The 24,058-nt window shown below is 44.8% G+C and overlaps 2 protein-coding genes across 4 annotated transcripts; one reads left to right on the forward strand and one right to left on the reverse strand.

Moving 5' to 3' along the window:
• Positions 1-6,343, reverse strand: LOC149919726 (polycystin family receptor for egg jelly-like). The gene is given in 3 exon segments (XM_090147596.1): positions 1-4,425; positions 4,542-6,107; positions 6,110-6,343. Coding segments are annotated over 3 exon segments (5,904 nt in total). The 5' UTR covers positions 6,234-6,343; the 3' UTR covers positions 1-211.
• On the forward strand, positions 6,256-23,314 carry LOC149919727 (tetratricopeptide repeat protein 38-like). Of its 3 annotated transcripts, XR_016469733.1 has the most exons (15): positions 6,393-6,505; positions 7,623-7,700; positions 8,026-8,107; positions 9,613-9,784; positions 11,517-11,690; positions 13,332-13,407; positions 13,638-13,757; positions 14,971-15,030; positions 15,997-16,035; positions 16,837-16,918; positions 17,874-18,039; positions 18,913-19,072; positions 19,346-19,419; positions 20,186-21,715; positions 22,895-23,314. XR_016469733.1 is itself a non-coding variant. In XM_090147609.1 (14 exons), exons 1-14 carry the CDS (start codon positions 6,482-6,484, stop codon positions 20,277-20,279), a joined length of 1,401 nt encoding a protein of 466 aa, XP_090003735.1. In that variant the 5' UTR covers positions 6,256-6,481; the 3' UTR covers positions 20,280-23,314. The 3 variants fall into 3 exon arrangements, 2 of the variants coding, with proteins under 2 accessions (XP_090003735.1, XP_090003728.1); XM_090147609.1 differs by having other exon boundaries at positions 6,256-6,505; positions 20,186-23,314; XM_090147602.1 differs by lacking the exons at positions 6,393-6,505; positions 7,623-7,700 and adding an exon at positions 8,265-8,405 and having other exon boundaries at positions 8,025-8,107; positions 20,186-23,314.
• The last annotated feature ends 744 nt before the right edge of the window (positions 23,315-24,058 follow it).

Below are 24,058 nucleotides of genomic sequence, written 5' to 3' on the forward strand. Positions count from 1 at the left end.
TAATTTACAAACATTTATTTGAAACATAAATGTTGGAGTAGAGGTGGTCTGGAATATAAAATCTTGCTTTGCTCTTATTACAAGATAAACCATTTTTCTCCATTTACTTTTCTTTTCTTGAGGCCCAAAAGTCACTGAACTCTCCTCTCAGCCTGCCCGTTGGGCACATCGTGGCAAAGATTCGGGTCACTTCTTTTGGTCGTTCTACAGATCAGAAAGCACTGCCAAACACAAGGTAGCCAAAAGCCATAAAGATAAAGAAGTACACCACCACCACAAAGGCCATAGAGGAGATGGCTGCCAAGATTGATCTTTGAGCCAGACGCACCTCGTAAAATAACTGAGAATACTTTAGCGTCTTCAAAACTGCAAGAAATGCCAAAAAGCCCAAAGTATTCCTTAGATTCTGATCTAGATGAGAAACTGCATGAAAAGGAATGAAATTGTTTGGATAAAGTAAGAAAAAATGAACGATATCTGCTCCCATCTTGAACTTGAAAACTTGGAAGGGAACAAGCAGGAAGAATGCCGATTTTAAGATGAAGCTGATTGTCCTGGAAATATTTTTAGTGTATTTTCTTCCCTGGACCACATTGTAGAGGCCGTCTGCAATGTACACGAGCAGAAAGGCAACAGCAGCTAGGAAAAACAACTGTTGACCTTTTGTTTGCTGATGGAAAATGGGGACAGAAAAAGAGTGCACTGACAAAGTTGGTCTTATGATCCCAAAGTAAGACAGTTCAAATACGACTGAGATGCTGCAAAAGAGATTTGCATCAGAGTTGAACATAGTCAGCTCGATGATCACAGCCAAGGTCTTTTCATCAAGCCAGTTGCTCTCTTGTAGCAAAGCCAGCCTAGTTGTTGAATTATGTCTTCCTTCTTCAGGGAAAAAGTAAAACGTGTATCCTCCTGGTCCATATGTGTGCAAATCTCCGTATGAGAAGTAAGTCCAGGGAGTCCTGTTTGGTTGGTAAGTAAACCCATGGTAACTGCTGGTATCCTTGGAAAAAGAACGGTTGGCAACTTCTGTCCACGTGCCAGCATAGTCACCTTTCTCTTCGATGTCCCTGCCGTATTTGCGAAGGCAGTGGCTTTTACTGATCACAAATTTATTTACAAAGCTGTGAAGGTAGAAACACGTTTTCTCAGTACCTTTAGCCCGCACTTGCCTCATCCTGGGCAAACCGATGATTTTGGATGAGCTGTCGGCAAGAAAACTTGGCTGAACGTCGTTGTGGATCAAAGGCAAGAAGGTGTCGTTCACCCACATGTAAATATCTTCTAGCTTAAGCACAGCAGGGAGTCTGGGAGAGAACTGGTTCCGAACAAATTGGTTGTAGTGGAAACTGTTAGTGTTCTCAGTAGAATAAGCAAAATGTAAGACAATTGCTAACACAACAAGGTGACCGATAACATCTTTTATGAAAACGAACGCCTTGACTTTAATTTTTGCCGTTTCCAGCATCTTTGCAATTTCCCCATCTTCTAAAGGCTTATACTGCTTGGTGTCTCTGATCTGCGCAAGTTTAAAGTGCTTCTCTCGCATCTCTTCTTCATTCATTGCTTCCTTATCTGGTTTAATCTCAGAAGAGAAATCCTGGGTAAACCATGGAATGTTTTCGCAGTATTTTGGACGAATTGTGTTCAAAGCTGAGTAACAACTGATTTTTATGACTGAAACAAAGAATACATTTTGAATAAAGGAGGTTGCCGACGCTAAAAGCCACTCCAGCGAAGTCTGGTAGCCGTAAGACAAACCATACAGGACAATGAAAAATGACGATATCCCACTTACAATTATCACTAATGCCCATGAGAGATAGACACACCACCAACTGAAAACTATGGGTGGTCTCTTGCAAAAAGGCACAGAGGTAACGCTGAGTAGCTTGCTTTCTTCCTGCAAGTTACCTGCTTCTTCTGCGTAGTTATTGCTGAAATTGGAATTTGACGGTAGTCTTCTCTGGCAGGCCTTAATCTTTGGAGGGGAAATCTTTTCTGTTTGCTTCCTGTCTCCTGCACCTCCTTCTGAAATTGGGAAGTTACCGCTGTTCTGGGGAGCTCCCTGGCTTCTCGTCTTTCTGTAATGTGTCGGGCCCTGAGAATTGCTGTGAGCAGGAGCGTTCTCCGGGGAACTAATGCTACCAGATTGTGCTGACGTTTCTGAAAGTTTCCTCTTTTGCAAACTTCTCTCTGGTTTCTTCTGGGAATACTTAAATAAGGCCATTATAATCATTTCCACGGGTATTGTAATCAAAGCACATTCAATGCCAATGGCAATTGATCTCAAGTACCTCAGGTGTCTTGGAGATTCTTCGTTCTTGTCAGCATTAAAGAACATAATGTTAACAAACAGGTTTAATAATAATATTGTTAGACAGGAAGATAACCTTTGGAGCCTGCTGTAAGTGCCAGTGAGAACCTGGGCAAAAACGGAGAGCCACAGATGGCCCTCTTTCAGACCACTGGCCAGATCAATCAAAAAATAGTCCTTTCTGGATAGAGGTGCTTTTGGGCTGGTGACAGAAAATGTCCTTTCTAGTAAGCCATCTCCCTTGTCAAGGGCAAGCCATTTCCTGCACATAAAGAACCAGGTCTTCCGAGCTGACACGTGTTCAACTTTGGCTCTGCTTAAGAACCAGCCTGGCGATGGGCCTCTGTTATTGTGCCAGACCCTGAAGGCGCGGATGTCTCCCAGGTCTTCCTTCGTAGTCAAGAGAAAACAGTCAGTGCTTCCTTGACGGAAAGCAGGAAACTGTGGATGCCGTAAGCAGTGGATATCGCTTGTGCCGTTCTGCCCGATGAGCTGAAGAAAAACATCTGCCTTGGTTCCAGCTCCCCAGCGACTGCCGGTGTACAGAGTGACCAAAAAGCTGACTTTATCAAAGGGGTCGTTGTCGGGCAGAACTATAAGTTTGTCTTTGCTGACCATCTCAGCCCTGTCTTTTCGCACGGCCCAGAGAGACAAAAGAAAGTAGGCTGAAAAAATGAAGAGCACTGTTAGAAGAGTCACGGGATTCTTAGGGATGTCTGCTATTAGGTTTCTTTTAAGATCTACTGTGTTGGGGGTAACAATGACTTTGGCTGCCAGGAACTTGATGTCAAGTCTGGTTGTATTTGGGGCAGTGAGGACTGACCGGCTCCTGTGACTCCGCTTCATGCTGCAGACACAGTGTATCCGTTGCCAGTTGGTCAGGGAACCAAATCTGCATATGTCTTCCCTCCACTGATTTTGAACCCCCCCCAGAAACAAGCAGTGATCGCTAAAAATGTGTATGCTCACCAGCCTCATGTTTGGATACCTGGTGATGTAGGGGGTCAGCAAGACGATGGAAATTTTCCGGCTCTGGGCACCGCTTCCTTGAGCTGCGACTTTCAGCACTGACTCTGGGAGGCAGATGATGTAAGGAGCCTTGATATAACACTCTTCATCAACTGCCTTGGTTTTGCTTGCCACAGTTGTCATGTTGTGAAAAGCATCAAAAGAGGCAATGGGAAAATTCTGAGTGACATTAGTGCCTGTAAACACTAGCACCTGGAAAGCCACTTCTAATTTTGTCAGGATCTGGATGTATACGACCTTGGTATCTCTGTTCACTTCAAGACTAAATCCTCCGGTTGTGTAGGTTTGTGTTTTATCAGGTCCCATTGCTAACTGAAACGTTGATGATTTGGTATCTTTCCTTGCAATAAGAACGTTTGCTTTTTCAGGCAGGATCCCTAGCAGATCCCCATTAGCCTTGGTCTCTGTCATTTTGAAGCCCAAGATGTCTGTTGCAATTTCTGAAGTATAATTCAACCAAGGGAAAGGGTTTTCATCAAACTCAAACAGGGCAGTGGAAATGACTGCATCGTAAGACAATCTTGAAGAGTTTCCATTTTTTAGTGTTGGATAGAAATAATTCCTGCAGGTTTCTGTGGTAGAGAAAGCATTTGCAACATCCCAGCTTTTGTCCTTCATCAGAGTGACCTTCCAGTTGCTGGTTTCCATGATAGTGTCTTCCTCCCCAGGGACTTTGCCTTGGAAGACAATCTCAGTTAAGTTTTCCATGATGGAAAAGACTTGCTTGACTGCACCAACACTGACCTTCCTGAGATGCAGAAGAGCAGCTCTCAGGATGTTGGACACGCATTTTAGTATTCCACTGGTCTGAATTTCTGCTTCTTCAGACCAGTGGCTCTCGTTCCTCTGTGTTTTCAAGACCCCGGTTACTTCAGTCAGTTTTGTAATGGCAATCTCTTGTGATCGAGCATTCACTTCCTCGGGTCGCTCTGTGACTTTAAAAAGAGAGGCTACCGCTTGGTTAATTTCCATGGTGCTCTCAACCAAAACATTCAGGGCTGCCTTAATCAGGCTTTCCCTCAACTGAGCCTTGGGTATTGGGAGCATTGGTGCGGCTTCGATGTAGTTTAGCGCAGAAGCTGCAAGATAAGCCAAATAACCCACATTAAAATCACTTTTAGTAGCAGTATGTATGATTAATCTGCAGTACTGGTAAAAGTCAAAGCATGTACAGAAAGATAAGCATCAGACTTACCTGTTGTGGTTCTGGAAGACCAGTCAAAGCTAATTCCTGTGGAATTTTTCAACCAAAGCGACCAGTGGTAGACTGGCTGGCTGCTCGTTCCACAGTTGAGGCATTTGCCTGACAACGTAAACCTCTCTGTCGGAATTACAGCGCTGCCACAGTTTTCAAGGCACGCCACATCCAGGAGAGGAGAGAAGCCAGACTGCACCTTCACGCTTTGGTCGGCATAACTCTTTCTTCTGTCCTTTTGAATGACTAAGCGGAAGTGGTAGACAGTGTTTCCCGGCAGCGATTCCGGTGCGACCACTTGAACAGCTCCTGAAGATGTCAGCCACCTCAAATCCCTCTGGGCTGGATGACACTTATTTCCCGCACCAATTCTCATGCTTTCATAGTCCGATAGCTTTTTAGTGCAGTACCACGTAAACGTGATTCCCTTCAGTCGTTCCGGCGAATCGGGGTCATAGGACACAGAGCCATCAAGAGTCCAATTATCAAAAAAGCCCACTGTCCGGAAGACGCCTCCTGCAATGCCTGCCACAAGATCAGTTCTCTCTATCTCGAGGAAAACTCTGTCTGTGTTACTGAAGGATCTCTTGGTCCCGAGCACGTATTCTGAATCAGTAAAATAGACCTGATACATTCCATAATCCAAGGTCCAGCTGGGAACCGTTAACTGCACTGTGTTGACACCGTGCATCGATGATATATTTAAAGGTTGGTCCCAGTCTGGATTGGTTTTCATGTCCTTCACAGCATAGAATATCCACTGAGCCTTTATGGACAAGCGGAGGTTCCAGTCCCCTCTGCCATACAGGTAAAACGTTGTCCCCTTTTTCTGGCGTATGACAGAGGTGTGAAGAGGAGGTTTTTGAATCGTAACCGAGTTTAATTTGCAGGCTGCTTCCTGGTGAAGCACTGCCAGCTCTGTTGTTTTTGAAGCGTCATCCCTGACTCTCGGGAGAGCTGGTGTCAGTCCACTTTGGTTGCTACTCACTTTTGCCACGAACCCTTGGTGTTCCTCAGGATCCCAGGGGAAAGCAGAGCAACGGAACAGACATGCGACGCTTCTCGTGCCATCGCGGGACGCGTGTGAGCTACTCTGGGTGGCCCACCTTGCTGACATCTCGACGTTCAAGTTGTGATAAAGGCACTCGGGTGCAGCGCACGAGGCAGACGAGCACTGCACTGTCCTGACACTGGGGGCCACGGGCCGGAGAGCGCTTCCCGGGGAGAGGCATGTCGGGAGCGTGAACTGACCTGACCAGGAGAAAGTATTCTTCACCCAATCCCAATTCAGGTACCAGCGGCAGTGCGGCGGGGAGGCAGGCTGCCTCCCTTTACTCTCTGCCTCCGCTCTCGCTTCCGGGGCTGGCAGGTACCCCAGTCGCAAGTTGCCATTGCCCTGGCAGGAGAGCCATCCCTCGCCGCTGAGCCCTTCGGAGCCGCGTCCGCGAGCTCCGAGGCAGGTGACCGCCAGCGGCGCCGGCTGCAAGCGCGGGGAGAAGGTTCGCAAGGCTTGCAGGGCAAAGGTGAGCAGCTGGAGCAGAAAAAGCAGCGTGGGCATGGCCGGACGACGGGCGAGGGAAAGCGCTCGTCCTGCGGCGTGACCTGCCGGCGGCTGCCGGTTGCGTAGCGCCAATTATTAGCCAACGGCCAGAACGTTCTGCGTGCAGACCGGTACCTGCCGCCCTCCTCCATGGCGCGGCTTGCAGAAGAACCACGTCGGCTTTCGAGACGGCCCCTGGGACGGGCTGCCCAAAGGGGCCACGGACCGCACACAGCGCGGCAGGCACCGCGTTGCGCTCAGCGCGGCGGTCCGAGAGGAGGAGCGGCCCCGCACGCCCCGCCCCGCAGACCGCCCCGGCCCGGCCCGGCCCCTTCTCCTGCGTGCTCTGGGAAGCGCGGAGTCGCTCGGGCGAAGGCTGAGAAGGGGTTGCGGGACGGCCATGGCACCGCTGAGGGACTGCAAGGTACGGCTGGGCCGGAAAGGAGCGGCGCAACGACGGAGCCGCGCCGAGCCGAGGGGCCGTTCCGCGGCCGCAGGTTGGCGGGCGGCTGTGCCCGCTGTGCCCGCGGGTCCCGCAGCTGCCGGGAGAGCGGGCGGCGAGAGCGAGCAGGCCCTGCTTCGGCCGCCGCCGGGGCGTGGGGCCGGGGAAGGAGCCCGCGGTTGGGAGCTGCGGCCGCTGAGGCTGGGAGGGGCGCGAGGAGCCGGCCCTGCCTTCGTGCGGCCTCGTCCGGGGTCGTCCCGAGAGGCGCTGTTCGGGGAGCTTCGCTCGCCCTGGGGCTGGAGCAGCGGGCTGAGTCCTGCCCCTTCCCTCTGGGGGGAGCCAGGAAACCTGCAAGCTGCAGCCCTGGCTTGGCTGCTCTCTCGGCCAGTTTCTTCTTGCTGTTTCTGAACTCACGCCTGAAAAAAAGAAAAACCAAGTTCGTGATTTTATATTGTAGAGTACTTGCAAGGGCGTAATGTGAACTCTCCGGTACTTGAATGGTTGGAATGTGAGCCTGTAATCACATTTCGGAGGGAAAGCTTTAGACTGTTGTTTAAAGAATGTCTTCCAGTCTACCTAAAAGCTTTGACAAGGATGGCACTCAATGTGTGATTAAGTTGGGAAAAGAAGCACCTGAGATTGTGAGGTGACAAAGTTGTGGTTGTGTTGCCATCCTGTGTGGGAAAACACTGCGCTGCTGTCACGTGTAGAGAACCAGGGCCTAAATTCAGCATGTGACAATTCCACGTGAGGTGTACCTGCAGCAGAGAAACTTGTCAAAAGGGAACCATAATGGGTTGAGAACCGTTGTTGCATTTTGATGTCTGTAGCCTGTTAAGTTTTGCCGTTCATGATGTGTTGGTTCTTCCTCCCCACTGGTAACCACAGCTAACGGAGTTGATTGCCGTAATGTAATGTCATCTGTAATTACGGCTGCAGAAAATGTTTCTGTGGCTGCTCAAGTTGTCTGTGCAGCACAGGAACACAACAAAAAAAAACATAGTTGAAAAGCATCAGTAAGTCATCGCTTTTGAAGTTTGTGGCTGCGTTTGGACAAGCAGTGCATGGAATAAGCAGTTCTTTTTTGTTTCTGGTGCAGGCCTGGCAGGATGCTGGACTTGGGCTGTCCACCGCTAGCAACGAAGCCTGTAAACTATTTGATGCTACGCTAAGCCAGGTATGACATAAAGCAACAGCAAGAGAATGGAGGGTGTTGTGCACCAAGTAGTCTTTGCTGTGGCTGATTTTTGAATTTCTGACTGTCTGGAAGATGAGAAAACGGTGTACTAAGTGTAAAGATTCTCTTTTGTCTTGCTTCCTTTAACTTTAAGCTGCCTGGCACCCTGGGCTACCTGATCTAGTGCATGTTTGACTTGTTGGCAACCCTGCCAGTGGCAGGGGGTTTGAAATCTGGAGTTTCCTTCTAGCCCAAGCCATTCTGTCATTCTGTGGGAGGATGAGAAGATGGCCAGTGTCGTTGGCACTGTCTCTCTCTTTTGCAGTATGCGACGTGGCGCAACGATGAGAATCTAGGAGGCATTGAAGGGTGTCTTTCCAAGTTAAAGGCTGCGGATCCGAATTTTGGTAAGTGTAACCTTTAACTGTTAGCATGGGAAGTGCTGGATGATACGTAAATCACTCCAAAAGTAATGCCTCCTGTTTATTTCCACTTAAACTGCAATGGATTCAAGGAGCACAATGACACAATTTAATGTAACTCTTTTTCTGCTACAAAACACAGTTTTTCATCATAGTGGATCATGAGATCAGCTTTTCCATGTTACGAGAACAGCCTTTCGCATAACTTGAACGGCTACAAGCTGATGGTGAGGAGGCTTGAAACTCAGGAATGAAATGTGGAGACCGTGAAACTTATCATCAGGTGAAGATAAAAAGTTAGAATGGATGTCCTGTTGTTGAAGATACAGCAGCTGTAACAGATGCCTCAGCTCAACACTACACCAGTGGGAACTGATATGGAAGGGGGTAGCCCAAACGTTGGAAATTTACAGTGAGAATGACTATTAGCCTTCATCCCATGACCACCAGTGATGTTAATTATTTCTTGGAATTTCTGCCCGTGTATTTGGGATACAGTGAATATTTATACACTATACCTTTAAATATGTAGTCACAGCTTCTCTCAGTGTGTGTGTTGGTGGAGTGATCCCCCATGCACCCAGCGCTATCGTAAAGGGAATACCTGCTTGACGTAACTCATTTGCACTTCACAACTTGAGGAGAGGTTGTGATGAGGAGGGGGGTCATCCTGTTCTCCAAGGGAGCAAATAGGACCCAAGGAAATGGCCACAAGTTGCACCAAGGGAGATTTAGACTAGACGTAAGAAAAAACTTTTTCTCTTAGAGAGTGGTCAGGCACTGGACTGGCCTGCCCAGGGAGGTGGTGGAGTCACTGTGACTGGCGGTGCTCAAGAGGTGTCTGGATGAGGTGCTACGAGTGATAAGTTTAGTAGCTGTGGTAGTAATGGTGAAAGGAGGACGGTTGGACAGATGACCTCATAGGTTCTTTCCAACCTTGTGTTTCTGTGATTCAATGGAATTGAATTGCCATTGCTTCCACGTGGAGCAATTCAGGGACACAGCTTTGCTTCATATGCACCTCCATGTCAGACACCGCTTTATCTGACTGCCCCTCTGCTGCCATCTGTCACACAACAACAATATGTTGCAGAATATTGGCTGGAAAGTTCTACTGCTATACCAACATTTGCCTCTGACATTGTGGATCAGTGTAATAAAATGGGAGTTATTACTTTTGGAGCAGCCCTTCTATCCTGTTTCTTTGTGTTCGCTGTACCTCATTTTGGCAAGTAGCAACTGGTGTGTGGTATAAAATTCTGTCGTTCGTCTTTAGAAGGGAGAGCAGGCTGTGGTGATGTTTCCATGTTTTTCACTCAAGTCTTTTGTAATGCCTGTCATGAAGGGCAATGAAAAGTTGAACTTATGAGTCTTTGACTACAAATGAGACCTGTTTTCAACCAGACCAACCCAAACCTCTTGATGCTCATATAGAGACGAATTATGTGCATTTCTGTGCTGCTCATGATGTCAGTTGTTGATTTCCGTAGTAATGGGACATGTCATTGCTAATGGATTGGAGCTTATTGGCACTGGAAGCTCAGTGCGGCTCAACAAAGATCTGGGCAATGCGCTGGAAACAATGATGACGCTGTCAAGATCTCAGCCTCTGACTGAGCGGGAGAAGCTTCACGTATTGGCCTTGGACATGTTTGCCAGTGGGTAAGTGGCTGGCCCTGTGTGGAAGAGGACAATAGCTGGTTTTGTCATGCAAGGCCTTCTGTCTGTTGCTGTGTACTGCTGCCTCACGCTGTGTCCCATTTGCTCTTCTGTTCTCCACTTTCTTGTCACGAAAAGTACTGTGAAGAGCTTAAGCTATCAGAGGTCAAGGCGTTGCCTTGTAGGGTTGTGTGCTAGCAGTCTAACCAGTCATGTAGCAAAAATCAGGATCAGGTGTTTGTTACTGTTCTGTTGTCTCCCAGAATTGTGTGGCCATCAGTGCTGTAGGAGGGGAAGTTCAGTATGGCCTCTGTCATATCTTTAGCACTTCTTTTTTTTAAGTCTGTCTTAATTACATCAGCAGAGTAAAGGGTTTAGAAATGAGATACTTTTATGTACAACTACTCTAAGGTCTGCTGTAATATAATACATTCTTTGAACCACACAAGCAAATCCTCAAACGTCCTTTTCACAGAATTGCAGGACATGGAATGGACCATGAAAGACTGTTGAGTCCACCACCAGATGAGTCCACATGAGTCTTGAATATCTCCATAGAAAGAGACTTTTCAGCCCCTCTGGGCAACCTGTTCCAGTGCTCCTAGTGTCAGGAAGTAGAGTGGGAGCTGCTAGTTATCAGCAGTTCTGTGAAGCATTATTGTTCCATTCAGTACAATGAATTTCTTTGCACTCTAGAGAAGTAGTCATTCACTTTTATAATTCATCAAACAAGTGAACGTGGCTTTACCTCACATAATTCATAGCAAAGGTAAAGAGGAAGCTACTGAAGCCCTGCTAGAATGGATTCAGTTCCCATTGGAACAAAGGTGTCTGTGTGCCTGTGACTCTGGATTAATTATCAAATTATAGAATGGCTTAGCATGTAAAACATCTTCAAGATGATCAGGCTGAACTACCAAGTTCCGTCATTATACCAGGTTCTCTAGTGTAAATACTTCTGGGAGAGGAGGGTTTGGGACTCCACCACTTCCCAGGGCTACCTGTTCCACTGGCAGCCCCCTGACTGCTACCTCCTTTCAGGTGGGAGTTCCAAACGGAACAGCCTGTTCCCTCTGTTGCTCCTGAAATGTCTTGTTTTACAGTCCCTTCAACTTTGTTGCTCTTCTGTGAACGTGTTCCAGCAACTCAATATCATTTTTATAGTGAGAGGCCCAGAAGTGAACGCAGTAGTCAAGGTGCAGCCTCACTACTGCTGAATATGGGCTCAATCTTTTTCCTCATCCCTCTGACCACACTGTTTGTGATGCAGGCCTGGTTGCCATTGGCCTTGCTGGCTACGTGGGCACACTGCTGGCTCACGTTCAGCTGGTTGTCAGCCAGCACCCCCAGCTCTTCTTCATGCAGTTGGATTTAGTCCTTTGATCCAGCCTTTCCAGATCCATCTGCAAAGCCTTCCAGCTCCCAAGCAGTTAACAGCAGATCTCTGTACCAAGTTCACGTTCAATCTCATGGGAAAATCTTTATGTTCAAGCTTGTCTCTTTTTCCTTGCCTTTTGCAGCTTTTGTAAGAATGCTTTTTAATGTGATTCCCTAGTAAGTGCCCTGTTTAAATAATGTCGTTGTTTCTTAAAGAAAAAAACAAACTTAACTAAAATTTGTTCAAGAAGAAAAAGGCATTTGTTGTTGAATCTTTTTCAGAATAGCAGGAGTTTAGAACTAACAGCAGGGGCAGGTATGCATGTCTTCTTTCAACGATCAAAACTTTTGTTTATAGGCAGCTTCCAGAAGCTTGTGATGTATGGGAGCAGATTCTACAGAACCATCCAACTGACTTGCTAGCCCTCAAATTTTCCCATGACACTTATTTCTACTTAGGATATCAAATACAAATGCGAGATTCTGTTGCTCGGGTTTTTCCCTTCTGGACACCTGATGTTCCTCTGAGCAGGTAGGTCATGCTTCATTTTCAAAATTGCTCTGTATCTGATGTATGCATACTTCTAGGTTTTAGGTTCCACGCATCTAAATAATAGGATTTGTTAGAAATGGAAGTGTAGACAAGATTTAGAGCTTATAAATGAAGTCGAGTGAATTATAGGTGACACCAGCTTGAACATCTCCCCTGTCTCCCTGCTGACACTGTTAGTGAGGTTGTTTTGTTCAGTTTCCAGAAGTGAGCGGTGGCACATTTAGTGATTTTTGCTGTCAAATAAGGCACGTGTCATGTAACGCCTAAGGTGGAATTGTGTCCTCACCAAAGGCAGTGGCAAAATGCCTTCAGGCTCTTGTGTGCTCATTTCTTGAGTGCCAGGACAGAATTTTCTCTTCCACAAACAGTGCAGACAATGTAGACTGAATATTAACCTAGTAATGAAACAATGGCATCGTGCAGTCTCAAGGCACAGAAGGCAGTGTCATCAGAGTTATCTTAACTCAAGAAAATGTGATATCCTTTGTTCTTCTTATATATGCTAATGCCATTTGTTCAGGAAGTAGGTCTTAGCAGTTTGGACTGGGTTTTTGTAAATTTCTTTGGCACGATGCTACAGAGGTGCATGCTGACTGTTGTCTAATTAATTGTAAAGCAGTGGGAAATACCCCTTTACCTAACTGTCCTTGTTATCTAAAAATCTGGCAATTATTGTGTGTCCTCAAATTGATAGGCATGTGGGGTTGCATATGAATTTATACTTGGGCAAAAAAATAATTATATATTAAAAAAAAAAAACCAAAAAATAAAACCCACACCCACAAATCTTTATTCCTCAGGTGCATTACACTCCACATGTTTTAGAAACTTTTTTTGCCTTTTGGGTTTGAAACCAATAACTAAGCAGATATTTTCAGAAAAAGAAAATATCCTGTACTGTTTTGCCCTGTGTGATTCTGCAAATACAGTATCAGTTAAATATTTCTTAAAATGACTGCATCGGGTATGTTCATAGGACATAGAACAGCCAAGCTTCTCAGGACATTGGGTCTTTATTGCTTAATGATGGTGCCTTTTGCTTTTACGTTGTCTTCAACTGATTAGAAAAAGCCACGTGGCATGAAGGTGCTTGTGTGTCGTGGGCAGTGAAGAAAGTGCAGATGGCTGCAGTCATATGTGTGGCCTTTGAGTGTCTCCCACTCACCACACTGGAAATATAAATCTGAAGTCACTTGTGGGTGCTTTCTGTTTCCTTTGCTGGTAACATTCAATTTGTTACAAAACACACTGAATTTGAAAAATGGCATAACAGTGGTTGAGGCTAACTGCAGGAATGGAGGCATTGAGTCTAAATGTTGTCTCCATTAGCTACAATTCAGCATTGAAAAAGCTGTGTTCCCGGTTCCACGTGATGCTTTTGGCCATGCAGTCAGTACCTTCCACGTTTTTAGTATATCTGTTGGGCGTGAGGGAGGGTTGGTCTGTTGTTAAGTACACACATTTATAATAGGTAGGCCGTGAGCTCTTCCTGTTGCTCAGTATTGTGAAGTAGTTTGCAAGGACTGTTTTGAGTTAAATGCTGTTTCTAGTATGTTTTTCAATCCTTGCTTAAATCTAGTTCTAAATGGGTAAAGTGTTGTTCCTTTCCATTTTGCTTAGCTACGTGAAGGGCTACTACTCTTTTGGACTCGTGGAAACAAACCTTTTTGATCGTGCAGAGGAGGTTGCCCGTGAGGTAAACTGCCCGTTCTTGATGGTAAAATGTTTTTAGAATTGTTTGTCATGTGCTCCCTTTTTCTTCCTTTCTGTCCAAATCAGTCTTCCAAGCGTAGCTGGTTGGAGCAGTACAGGGTTGTACCTAACATACAGCAAATAAAATTAGTCTCTTGTTTTCCCCGTCACCAGTAATAAATGGTTACTTGCCAGTTTGAGAGAATCATGACATTTTCCATTTTTCATTCTTAGGCTTTGGATATAGATCGGACAGATGCGTGGTCAGCTCATACTATAGCTCACGTAAATGAAATGAAAGCAGAGGTGGAGAAAGGGTTGGCGTTCATGAAGGAAACAGAAGACAACTGGAAGGTAAGCTTTGTCACAGCATCTCTGAAAAATATCTTTTTAGGTCATCTTTGCCTGCTCCAGCCAAGTCCTGCAATTCTTCTTCATCTAATTCCTTTCTGTCTGTACGTGTTACAAGCACCGCAGGTTTCATTAATGAGTAGAAAACTTCACTTGAGGTGCTGTTATCATGTTGATTTTGAAGCAAGATGCAATAAAATTTCTATTACGAAAGGCACGTACTTCAAGTCATCATTACTGAGATTACTCAGATGCCAAATTGAAAATGCCTGAGATTTTGTGCAGGTGTTCTTTACATGATAGTTTCTATTGTTCGTCTCACAGAAACGCAGTTGCCTATCATTTTATATGTGTTTGAGCACAAAATCAGAGGGGTTAAATCAGGTCAGCAGAGGGACCTCTGTGCTAGTATGGCTTAGTCTTAGGTGGGATTGTTTTTTCTCCAGAACTGTTGCCGTAATTTCTCATAGCCTGTTTCTGTTTAGTGATTTGAGCACTCTGGAAGGCCAGTTCTTGCCTAGCAATTTAATCTCATTCAGAACTACAAGTCAGAAAGAGAAGAGGGGTTTTGTTTTATTCAGTGAGGTAATCTCATGTTCTAATTCGTATGAAGTACAGGCTAGGGAAGAGCATTTGAACTCCTGGTGTCAGTTGGGAAGTATGGTGCAAGCTTGGTACCATTCAGGGAATATTCATCTCATCTGAGGAACTGCCCACGTGTTTGGTATCTATTCTGTAGTCAGTAGTAAGACGTAAGTTTAAGAAGTGATTACTCAATCTGAGATGGAAATCTAGGTGAGTAGGATGAAGGCCCTCATGAGGCGGGCCTTTCCTATGTACTGTCTAGCCACATTACCTCAGCCACGATCCTTACATGTTAGAGGAGGCAGATCTTACTCTTGTGATAGATAGTTTTTGGATTTTTTTCCTTAAGGAGTGCTGCAGAAGAGTGAATTCTCCTGAGGCAGCCAAGCGCAGTTCTTTTATGGAAAAAGACTTGGGGGAAACTTTGATTTTTGTAGCGTCTCCCTGAATTGGAAAGCAGCGAGTGTAACAATGAGAGATTTCCTGTAGGCCAGCTGATGTGAAGTTCTTGTCTGTCCTGTCTTTTGAAGCAGTCGCTTGTTGGAGAGGAAAGCAGAAATCTGCCTAGGTATGTTGAAATGAAAAGTTATTCTGTAAATCGTAAGATTTCTCTCCTTTTGCTTTTTTGCAGGGCAGTGATATGCTTGCTTGCCATAATTACTGGCACTGGGCTTTATACTTTGTAGAAAAGGTATGACATATTTTCATATGGATGATTTTTGGTCCAGACAGATAATTCATCCAATGCTAGTTAAAAGGCAATCCTAGCATTTATAGGGATTTTTTTTCCAGGTATTTCAAGGTGTATTGTTATAAAAAAGCACAATGACGTTTTTAACAAGGTAGTGCTGCAGTACCATTATTTTGACAATCTTTAATTACACTGAAAAAAAAGATCCACCTTTGCTAGAATGTTGAAGGATTGCTGTGAGATTTTTCCATCTTTGAAGATGAAATAATCTCACTGATTACAGTTGGCACAATTATTTGATGGAAATATGAACTTGGATCTCTCTCCTATTTTTAGAAAAAAAATTAGAGAAAATTCTCTTCAAATTCAGTACGAAGTTGCTGACCTCAAAATTCACTAACTAAAAAAAAGACACTAATCTCTATTATTAAAGTGATGTAGAGTTTAGTGAAACTGTTTTGTAACGATTGCAACTTGCCCAGCATATCAGGTTGCAATGCAGAATTTCCCTGGACTTTATAATGCTTAGTCCTTGTCACGTTTGTCTCCTTAATGAATTGAACCCAGTTTCATTGAAGTGGTGCCATCCTTTGGTCAGAACATAGTGTCAGTTGCTTATGTTTGGTACTAATGACATAGAAAGCATAGCTCTTGACATTAGTTGAGAATTCTGAAAAGGAGACGAGAAAGAGATGAAACCTCATCTTTCTCTCTCGTGTGTAACACGCACCAGTATTTGTTCTCATTATTGAATGAAAACTAAATATACTGGTTATTTTAGCTAGTAAATCCTGCTTTATCTTGGTCTTTTCTCTCTTTTTTTTTCTTTTTTTTTTTTCTGATGTCATGAGACAGTGAAGTAATGTTATGGCATTTCTTAATGGTATTTCTATCTTTGGTTGCTACCCATCACTCTTGCTTAGTCTACCAGAATATTAATCACACGGTCCTTGTTTGCTTTTACAGGGGGAATATGAGGCTGCTTTGACAATTTATGACAACCATGTGAGTCTTTTATATTTATTGAAGGGCATGCTTCAGATTGTGATATGTGTTTTCTTCCTTCTGCAAGCAATTGAAACCTACCACAGTGTGCTGTGCATACGTAATACTTACATCTGTTGTTAGGAAAGTGATTTCTCACCAGGTGAAATGCCCAAAAACCCGTGTCTCTCTTATTCGTGTTCTTTAGGTCTCAGGTTTTTTGGTTTTTTTTTGAGGGGAAAAAAGAGAAAGCTTTTTAAAAGAATGTAAAATGTTTGTCATATAAAGTCAAGTTATTCATACGAATAATTGATTTTGCACTTCGGATATTAACAGAAGCAGGTCTTTGCATTTCTAGTTCATATGCTCTGGTTCTGTACTGTGTAGACTTCAACACGATCTTAGTAAATAAAATCAAATTTGGTAGGATAACATATATTTGTAAGGATTGTAAAAGTAATGTTGTCACTAATAAAGTTGTTGTGCAAACTCCTGTCTACCAACTCTGGCATAGTGAAGTAATATTTATGGCATAAGATTAGGGGGAAAAAAAAAAAACAAAAAAAAACAAAAAAAACCCAAATGTGGTGACCCTCTGTGCTTACTGAGTTGAACTTGATAACAGATAAAACAAGACAAGTGAAGCAATAAGGAAGCGTTTTTCATTAGAAATTGCTGTATGCGGGAACAATTAGCAGTGCAGTTTTGAGACAGGTATTTTGGATTGAATGAAAACATAATGTTACTTTCGTACTGTGCACATAAGTTTGATTGTCTGATTAAGTTCCTGGTAGCACACCTTATGAGCACTTGTGATTACAGATAGCTCCCCGGTTCCTGTCAAGTGGAAGCATGCTGGATTTAGTAGATAGCTCTTCGATGCTGTACAGGCTGCATCTGGAAGGTAGTATATCCAACTGTAATTCTTATTAAACAGTATGGAGAACAGTGTTCTTTTTGCCTCCCCCTCCAACACACACTCAGGCATGACAGAAGAGTGTTTAGAGATACTTACAGAGCAAGCTTGGTCAGTGTTACAGAAGAAATCTTGCCATTCTGCTCTTGAGTAAAGCCCCCGTGTGTGAAATTTGTAATTGTAAGCTGAATTGGTTTGGCTGTGATAGAGTTAGTTTTCTGCATAGTAACTCTTGCAGTGCTGCATTGTGAATCCGTGAGCAGAGCAAGTGTTGATATCTCAGATATTACAGCCAGTGCAGAACAGCGCTTGTGGTGGTGTGAAGGCCTTCTCTGTTTCTCATGTTGCTCTGCCTGCAGATAGGCTTGGGGTATGTGCAAGAATTTGGGAGAGGACACAGCCAGGATACAGCTGATCCTGAGATGTTGCTCAGCAATAAAAGTTGGGGAAAGGGTGAGGAAGGGGGACGTTTTCAGAGTTAGATTGTTTGTGTTCCCAAGAAACTATTACACATCATTAAACCCTGCTTCCCTAGGAATGGCTGAACTTCCCATCTGCCTGCCAATGCAGAGTAGGGAATGAATTTCTTATTTGGCTTGGCTCACGTGCTCTGCTTTAGTTTTACCTATTTATCTGTCTTTATGTGATTCCACAAGCTTTCTCACTTCTGCCCTTCTGATTCTTCTCTCCATTACAAATGTGGGGGAGATCCTCACATAATGCTATCTAGAATGTTGGTGATAAATTGCTGACAGTCAGTGAACCCTTTGCCTGGATAAGGCAGGCTGTAACTACACATTACTCTATAATAGAACTTTGCCACATCACAGACTGCCTTTTTGAGCTTAGTAGCAGTGCTATCCATGGCTCGTGATGCTGACACATACTACTAAGCAATGCTCTTGCCCGTGTTATTTCTATTAAAAAAATCTCTTACTCATAGGTGTAAAGCTTGGAGACAGGTGGGACAATGTCCTCAAGCGTGCAAAGAAGCACACCAAAGATCACGTTCTTCTTTTCAATGATGCACACATGCTGATGTCCTCACTTGGAGCCAAAGACCACAAAACTACTCATGAGCTTTTAACAACTCTTCAAGAACTTGCCAAGTAGGTTGAGTGAATTACAGTCCTGTACTGAATAAATATTTTGGCCTCTGAGCATCTGAGTGATGACTTCTCTGTCTTGCAGAAGGGCTCCCACACGATCCTCTCTGTTTTACTGTGTCACTGGGTCAGGCCTGGTTTAAATGGACCAGTGTCCATTTTGGTCATCCCTCTAATTATATTTATGAGTTAATGTCTAGAGGGGCTTCTGTTTGTGTTAAGCAAGAATCTCTTGTGTTTGTCACAGACAGTAACGGAACATTTGCTTTGTATTTTGTAGCTGTGTGTTCGCACTAAGTTATGATACGTGCAGTGGATAAAGGATTTCACCTGTATAACAGTAGGGACATTGTGCAGTGTATGTCAGCTGTCTGTGTTGGTTCTTTCTGCTCTGTTTTGAAAGGAACTAAGCGTTAGCTGGTAGTGAGACTGTCATAGTCCCTGTGTGGGAAATGGATTTCTAAGCAATGCTGAAATAGTTCTTGAGAATTTTGCTTCCGAGTTCACCTATTTGCATGAATTGTGCATTGAAGCTTTTCACCTTAACAATGTTGTGATTTTCACTCACACCTTGATCAGTATTAAAATTAGTGCAGAGTTCTCTGGCTTTTTTCCCAGCCAAGAGGATATGTTGCAAAGGCTTGGGCTTGTGACACGTGCGAATGTGTGCAGAAGACTGAAATCTGATTGACTGATGGGTAATACAAAGGTGAAAGTAAAATACCTCACCAAAAGTAACCGTGTAAGTGTGGTACCTGAACTATCAGGCTTGGTTGAGTCAAAAAATAATTGTTTCTGCAGGCAGTGCCAGGCTGGCATTAAATATGCATCTTTCTGATTGGATTTATGAGAGTTAATCACTTTCTCGTTGTACAGAGAACCTGGCGAAGACCATGAGCTTTCTCTGGCTCCTGGCGTGGGGTTGCCATTATTGCAGGCTTTGGTGGAGTTTGAAAATGGAAACTGTGACAAAGCTGTAGATCTGCTGTACCCGATCCGTTACCAACTCGTCCAGCTCGGAGGCAGTAATGCTCAGGTAAAGGACATCAATAGGAGATGTGACTCAGTCCACTTTCAGTAGCCTCCCTTAGGTGCTTTCATTATTAAGAGCCCTTGATTCCTAGAAGAGGGAAGGACCGAACTGTGCTTGTGACTGCATCCTGTTTGCCAACACTTAGCAGCAGTGTTTGGTATTCAAGGTATCAACAGGAAAACTTCCCTTGGGGGCTGTTGGTAAAGGAGACGTTGTAACCAGCAGTACTTTCAAAGTTACTTATTAACTGAGATCTTTACTAACTTCTTTTTTCAGAGAGATATTTTCAGCCAGCTCTTGATTCACGCTGCTTTAAATTGTAAATCCCAAGCCAAACAAAACCTCGCTAAGTGAGTATTTTTCCTGGTCATTTTTTCTTCCTGTGGTGATAGTACTGTTTTAGAATCAGGATGGAGCAGAGCACCTCCAAACAACGTCCGTGCTGAAATTACACACAAGCGTTCACGTTAAATGTAGTAACACTTAACTAAGATGGAAAGTGCGATAGCTGTCTGTTCCAGAAGTGCAGTCCTACAGTGTGGATGATTCGTTCGTATTTTCAAGGGCAGTTGATTTTCAGATGTTCTGTCTTAAACTGTGGCATCTTGCCAGTTGGTTGTATACTTAATGGACACCTAAGTGACCTGCTGGAAATCAAGGTTATTGTAATGATAACAGCTGTTTTACTGGAAAATAGGATGAACCGATTCTGATATGCATGCTTGCTTTAATACAAATCTCGAGAGTTTTGTTTAGTAGAAATCATAGATCTTCACTGGCCTGCTGAGAGTTCTGTTCAAATTTAACAGAGCCTGCTGTGCCTGTCTCCTCAGGGGACAATGTGAAGCCTTGCCTGCTTGCCTCTTGAAGTCTTTTTGAAACATGAGTAGTAGATAAAATATCAGAATGACTGTTTTGTGCCCTTAGAGTGCTCATTTTCAGTCTTCTGCCTAATCTCACTGCCAAGGCCAAATGTTTTCAGTAAAGGAAATCAGGAGCAGGTCTTTAGGTGTTGTTTTCCTGCTCTTGTAGGGCTCTTGCTGACAGTCTTATGGGAAAGATGATGTACTCAGTGGCTTTCTTCCTGTTTTCCTGCTACTTATTCTCCTTTTTCAGGTGCCTCCTGAGAGAGCGTGATGTGATGAGACCAAATTCACCAATGACGGAGCGACTTATAAGGAGGGCAGCGGCTGTTCATTCAGTGGCATAAATGTGTCCTCACTGCTAGCAATAAGCTTATCAATCAAAGTCTGGCTGCTTTGGGTGGAGGGATGCTGTGCTGCAAACCGTGCTGGAGAATCCCTAGGAGCAAGAGATCTGCTGACAGCTTACTTGGAAGATAAAGCCTGAAATGCAGCCGCTTTAAATCCTGGATGATTCCTCACGGATATAAGAAGATTACCTGCTTGTAATGCACAGCTATCTGAATCTTCCTGGGACGCTGCTTTTCTAGTAGAGTTTCTGTGAAGTTCCCTCTGAGCATGCTAATATTCAGTACAGTAGCAGTGTGTTCAGTATGTTCCCTCAGAGTTTCCTGGAATTACTAGGTGAATTGAAACCAGACATCAGCTGACTGCTGGTTTGGACTATTTTAGTGTGGATAGTTGCCTGGCATTTTGTCCTTTTTTACTAAAAAATTTAAGCCTGAATTTCAGCTAAAACTGTGCGATCTCTGAGTGGTAGTTGTAGCTACAATCTTAGCGCTTTCCTTAGCTTTGGGGAAGTCAGGCCTTACTACCATCTCAATAGCACACATGCCATGTTAGCCAAGTAGAGTTTAAAACTAATTTTCATGCACTTGATAGGGACTTTGGGTGTCTCGGTGCAGATCAGGACTGGAAGGAAGTTCTCACGGAAGGAGAGCTAATAGTAACCGACACGAAGCTTTATCCTGCCACAGATGATGTGTCCGTCTTTGATGCTGCAACTAAGGTGTGATATGAACCTTGAAGCTCTGAGAGTTTCTGGTGCCTCTGGATTTCTGCCTCTGCAGGGTAGCAGAGGTAACATGTTGTCTTGGAGCAGTAATACAGAATTCCCTAATGGAAAGAAGACTTTCCAAGACTTGATTTACCCTGGCATTACAGATCTGTCTGCCTTCAGAATCTTTTTCCAGATTGTAAGAAGCCAGAACAATTTTTTTGCTGCTTTTTGTTTAGTGGCACCCATCTGAGACATAACCTGCTTGACGAGGTTTTGGCATTAATGGTTAACGTGAGCACAGCGGTAAGGGAAACATGCATGGCTGGGAGACGAGGAGAAACCTTTTCAGCTGTTGCTTCTTTTGGGCATTCAGGCTGACTTACAGGGGTCGGCTCAGACAAGAGAACCACCATGCAGTCAGTGCCAAATATACCTAGCAGCCCGCTGTGTGACAATTGCATGATCATCTGCCACTTACCCAACGGCAAGGGCGTGTATTATGGATATGCTGTTTCAACAACCATTGCCTCTAATGAAAAAAACAGAAGTGACCTTGGCAACCAGCTGATGCGCCTGGCAGCCAAAGGGACTCCAGGGAGAGGATTAAAACCTGAAGAGTTCTGAGCAAGAGTGTATACCCTCTCCACTGAACTGCAGCCATGCAGGTCATCGCGACATAGATGACCAACTTCCTGGATCCCTGGTGGTTGCTATCCCTGCTTTGTAAAGTGTTTGCTAGGGTTTCTCTCTTTACTGTCACTAACCTGTGGGCTGCAAGGTGGAGCTAACCAAGTAGCAGAGTTGATTGGATATACTTAGAAATTCTATATGCCCTTTGCTTCTGTTTTAAGAGTGTGTAAAAGTACTGGGTATAGCTACAGATGGCACTTCAACATGCTGTGACGTTTATGTTACAGATTTAGACACACATCTTTTTAGACAGATACATACATGTAAGCATGGCTAATAAGAAATTTACTGTGGTAAGAAAACTATGACAATGAGCAGGTATGGGAAGAGGGCTTAGTGCATAATTATTATGGTACGTAGTTAGAGACTTTTTGGAGAAAGCATGGCTCATGTGTGGGCTGGTCAGTAAAAGGTAAAAACAGAAAGAGCAGGTAAGAAGAGTTCCCTTCAGCAGGCACTGAGAACAGGAACACTACGGAGCACTCAGTAGCCCCCTCTCTCTATATTCTGGCCTAAAGGGAGAATAAGTAATAATCAATTAAAAAAAAAAGAAAAAATCCTCAGCCATCACAAGGTTTGCACTCTTCATGGGATTTTTGGTTCAGTGACTTTTTTTGGCAGTAAAAGCTCTGTTTCAGCAAAAAAGGGCAGTGCAAAGGTAATGCACAAGCTAGAAAGTTCAGCAACTCAACAAGTCCAGGGAGAAAACTCCCACGTCAGGTTGGGTTAATAACTGCATGATCTGCAGACTAGAATTGACAGGGATTCCTCCCTCGTTCCTGATGATCCAAGTATGCCATAGTTGTAGAGATGTACATCCTCACTCTACTTGAAGCAACGAACAAAGTAACGCTTCTCTGGTGTTTGTCTAGCAAAGTTCTCCAGGACAGAATCTTGGGGCACAGAGGGCATACGTTTTGTCTATACGAAATATACTATTTCAATTGTAAGGGTATAGTTAATGTAACACCCTCACACATAATTAGTTTGTCAGAAGGGGTTCGTATCAGTACAACTTGTATTCCACACCAGTTAAGAGAAAGAGATCACCACGGGCTGTCTTTGCACTGGTTCACTTCTACTGGTCCTTGCAAGTTGGTACGTTGGTAAAATTAGAGCAGGGGGAAAATCCTGTTGGAAAGAACTCCACAACGCACAGACCTGTTTGGGGTAATGATTACCAGGACACAAATGTAATTCTTTGATTCACAGATGCACAGAGATGGGAGACAACTCGAGGCAGTATTCGGCCCGTTACACCAAAGACACAGCAGTTCTGATGGCGTTCTGCAGTGCAGCCAGAGACGAGCCTCCTGCCTGCTCAAGTGCCTTGGAGATGACCAACCTCTCTCCTGCAGCAGAGAGGCCATCGCTTACATCACTGAGACGTGGAGATACTTACCGGGGCTCTCAGAGCAAATTCGGAAGGAAATTGTGCAACTGTGTCTCAAATCCCTTGCAACCTTCCTGCACGCCGCCCCGCTGCGAGCGCCCCTCTCTCCCACCTGGGCGCGGGGCTCCGTCCTGCCGCTGCCGTCCGCGCTCCGCCGCGGCGCCCCGAGGCCCGCTGCTCGGGACGGGATCCCGCGGTCCTCCCCGAACGCGGCACGGAGATCCCGGCCGCCAGGGAGAAAAGCGGCTGCGTTTTTCAGACCCCGGGCACGCGGCCGGCACCCACGCTGCTTTGGGACTACTAAGATCTGGGAGCCATCGCTACGCTGCGCTGCGCAACTCCGCTTCACTCCGCTTCGCGCCACTTCCGCCGCGACTGCGAGGCGTCACCTCGCGGGGACGCGGCCCGCGCTCCTTAAAGGGGCAGCGCCGTATTAACCGAAGGCCTGTAGACCAGTACTGCTGACAATAACAAATCTAACAAATAATACATTGTAGTTTATTCTCTTGCACAAGCATTGCTGCCTTTTGCAGAGGTCAGCTCATTCAAGCCACACCCCCCACAAGGGCTGCTCCTCCCCCTTCTGCTGATCTCTACAATCATGAGCACAAGTACTGTGGCACAGTGCCACCCACCACTTGCCCCCCTTAGATAATTCCCAGTGCTCAGGTAGAGTCTTATCACCAAAAAAGGCCTCACAAAGGAAGCGTTGAGCCAGGGAGAATAGAGAGAGGGGCTTAGAAAATCATCTTTCACAGACTGTACCCACATGTTTTTTTTCTTGCTTTGCCATTCCAATTCCCTGCCCATCCTGCTGTATAGGCAGTGAGCAACCAACTGCCTGGGGGCTTACCTTCCCAGCTGGGTCAGCAGTCTGCACCCCTGCAACATGGAGCGCTGAAATGGGTGCAAAATATCCTCAGCAGAATTTGTCTCAGCTGAGAAAATCTCAGTACAGTCAGTAACAAAAGTGTAAATCTTAC

Source organism: Phasianus colchicus, chromosome 1 (genome assembly GCF_987193195.1).
Source record: "Phasianus colchicus chromosome 1, bPhaCol1.hap1.1, whole genome shotgun sequence".
Lineage (NCBI taxonomy): Eukaryota > Metazoa > Chordata > Aves > Galliformes > Phasianidae > Phasianus > Phasianus colchicus.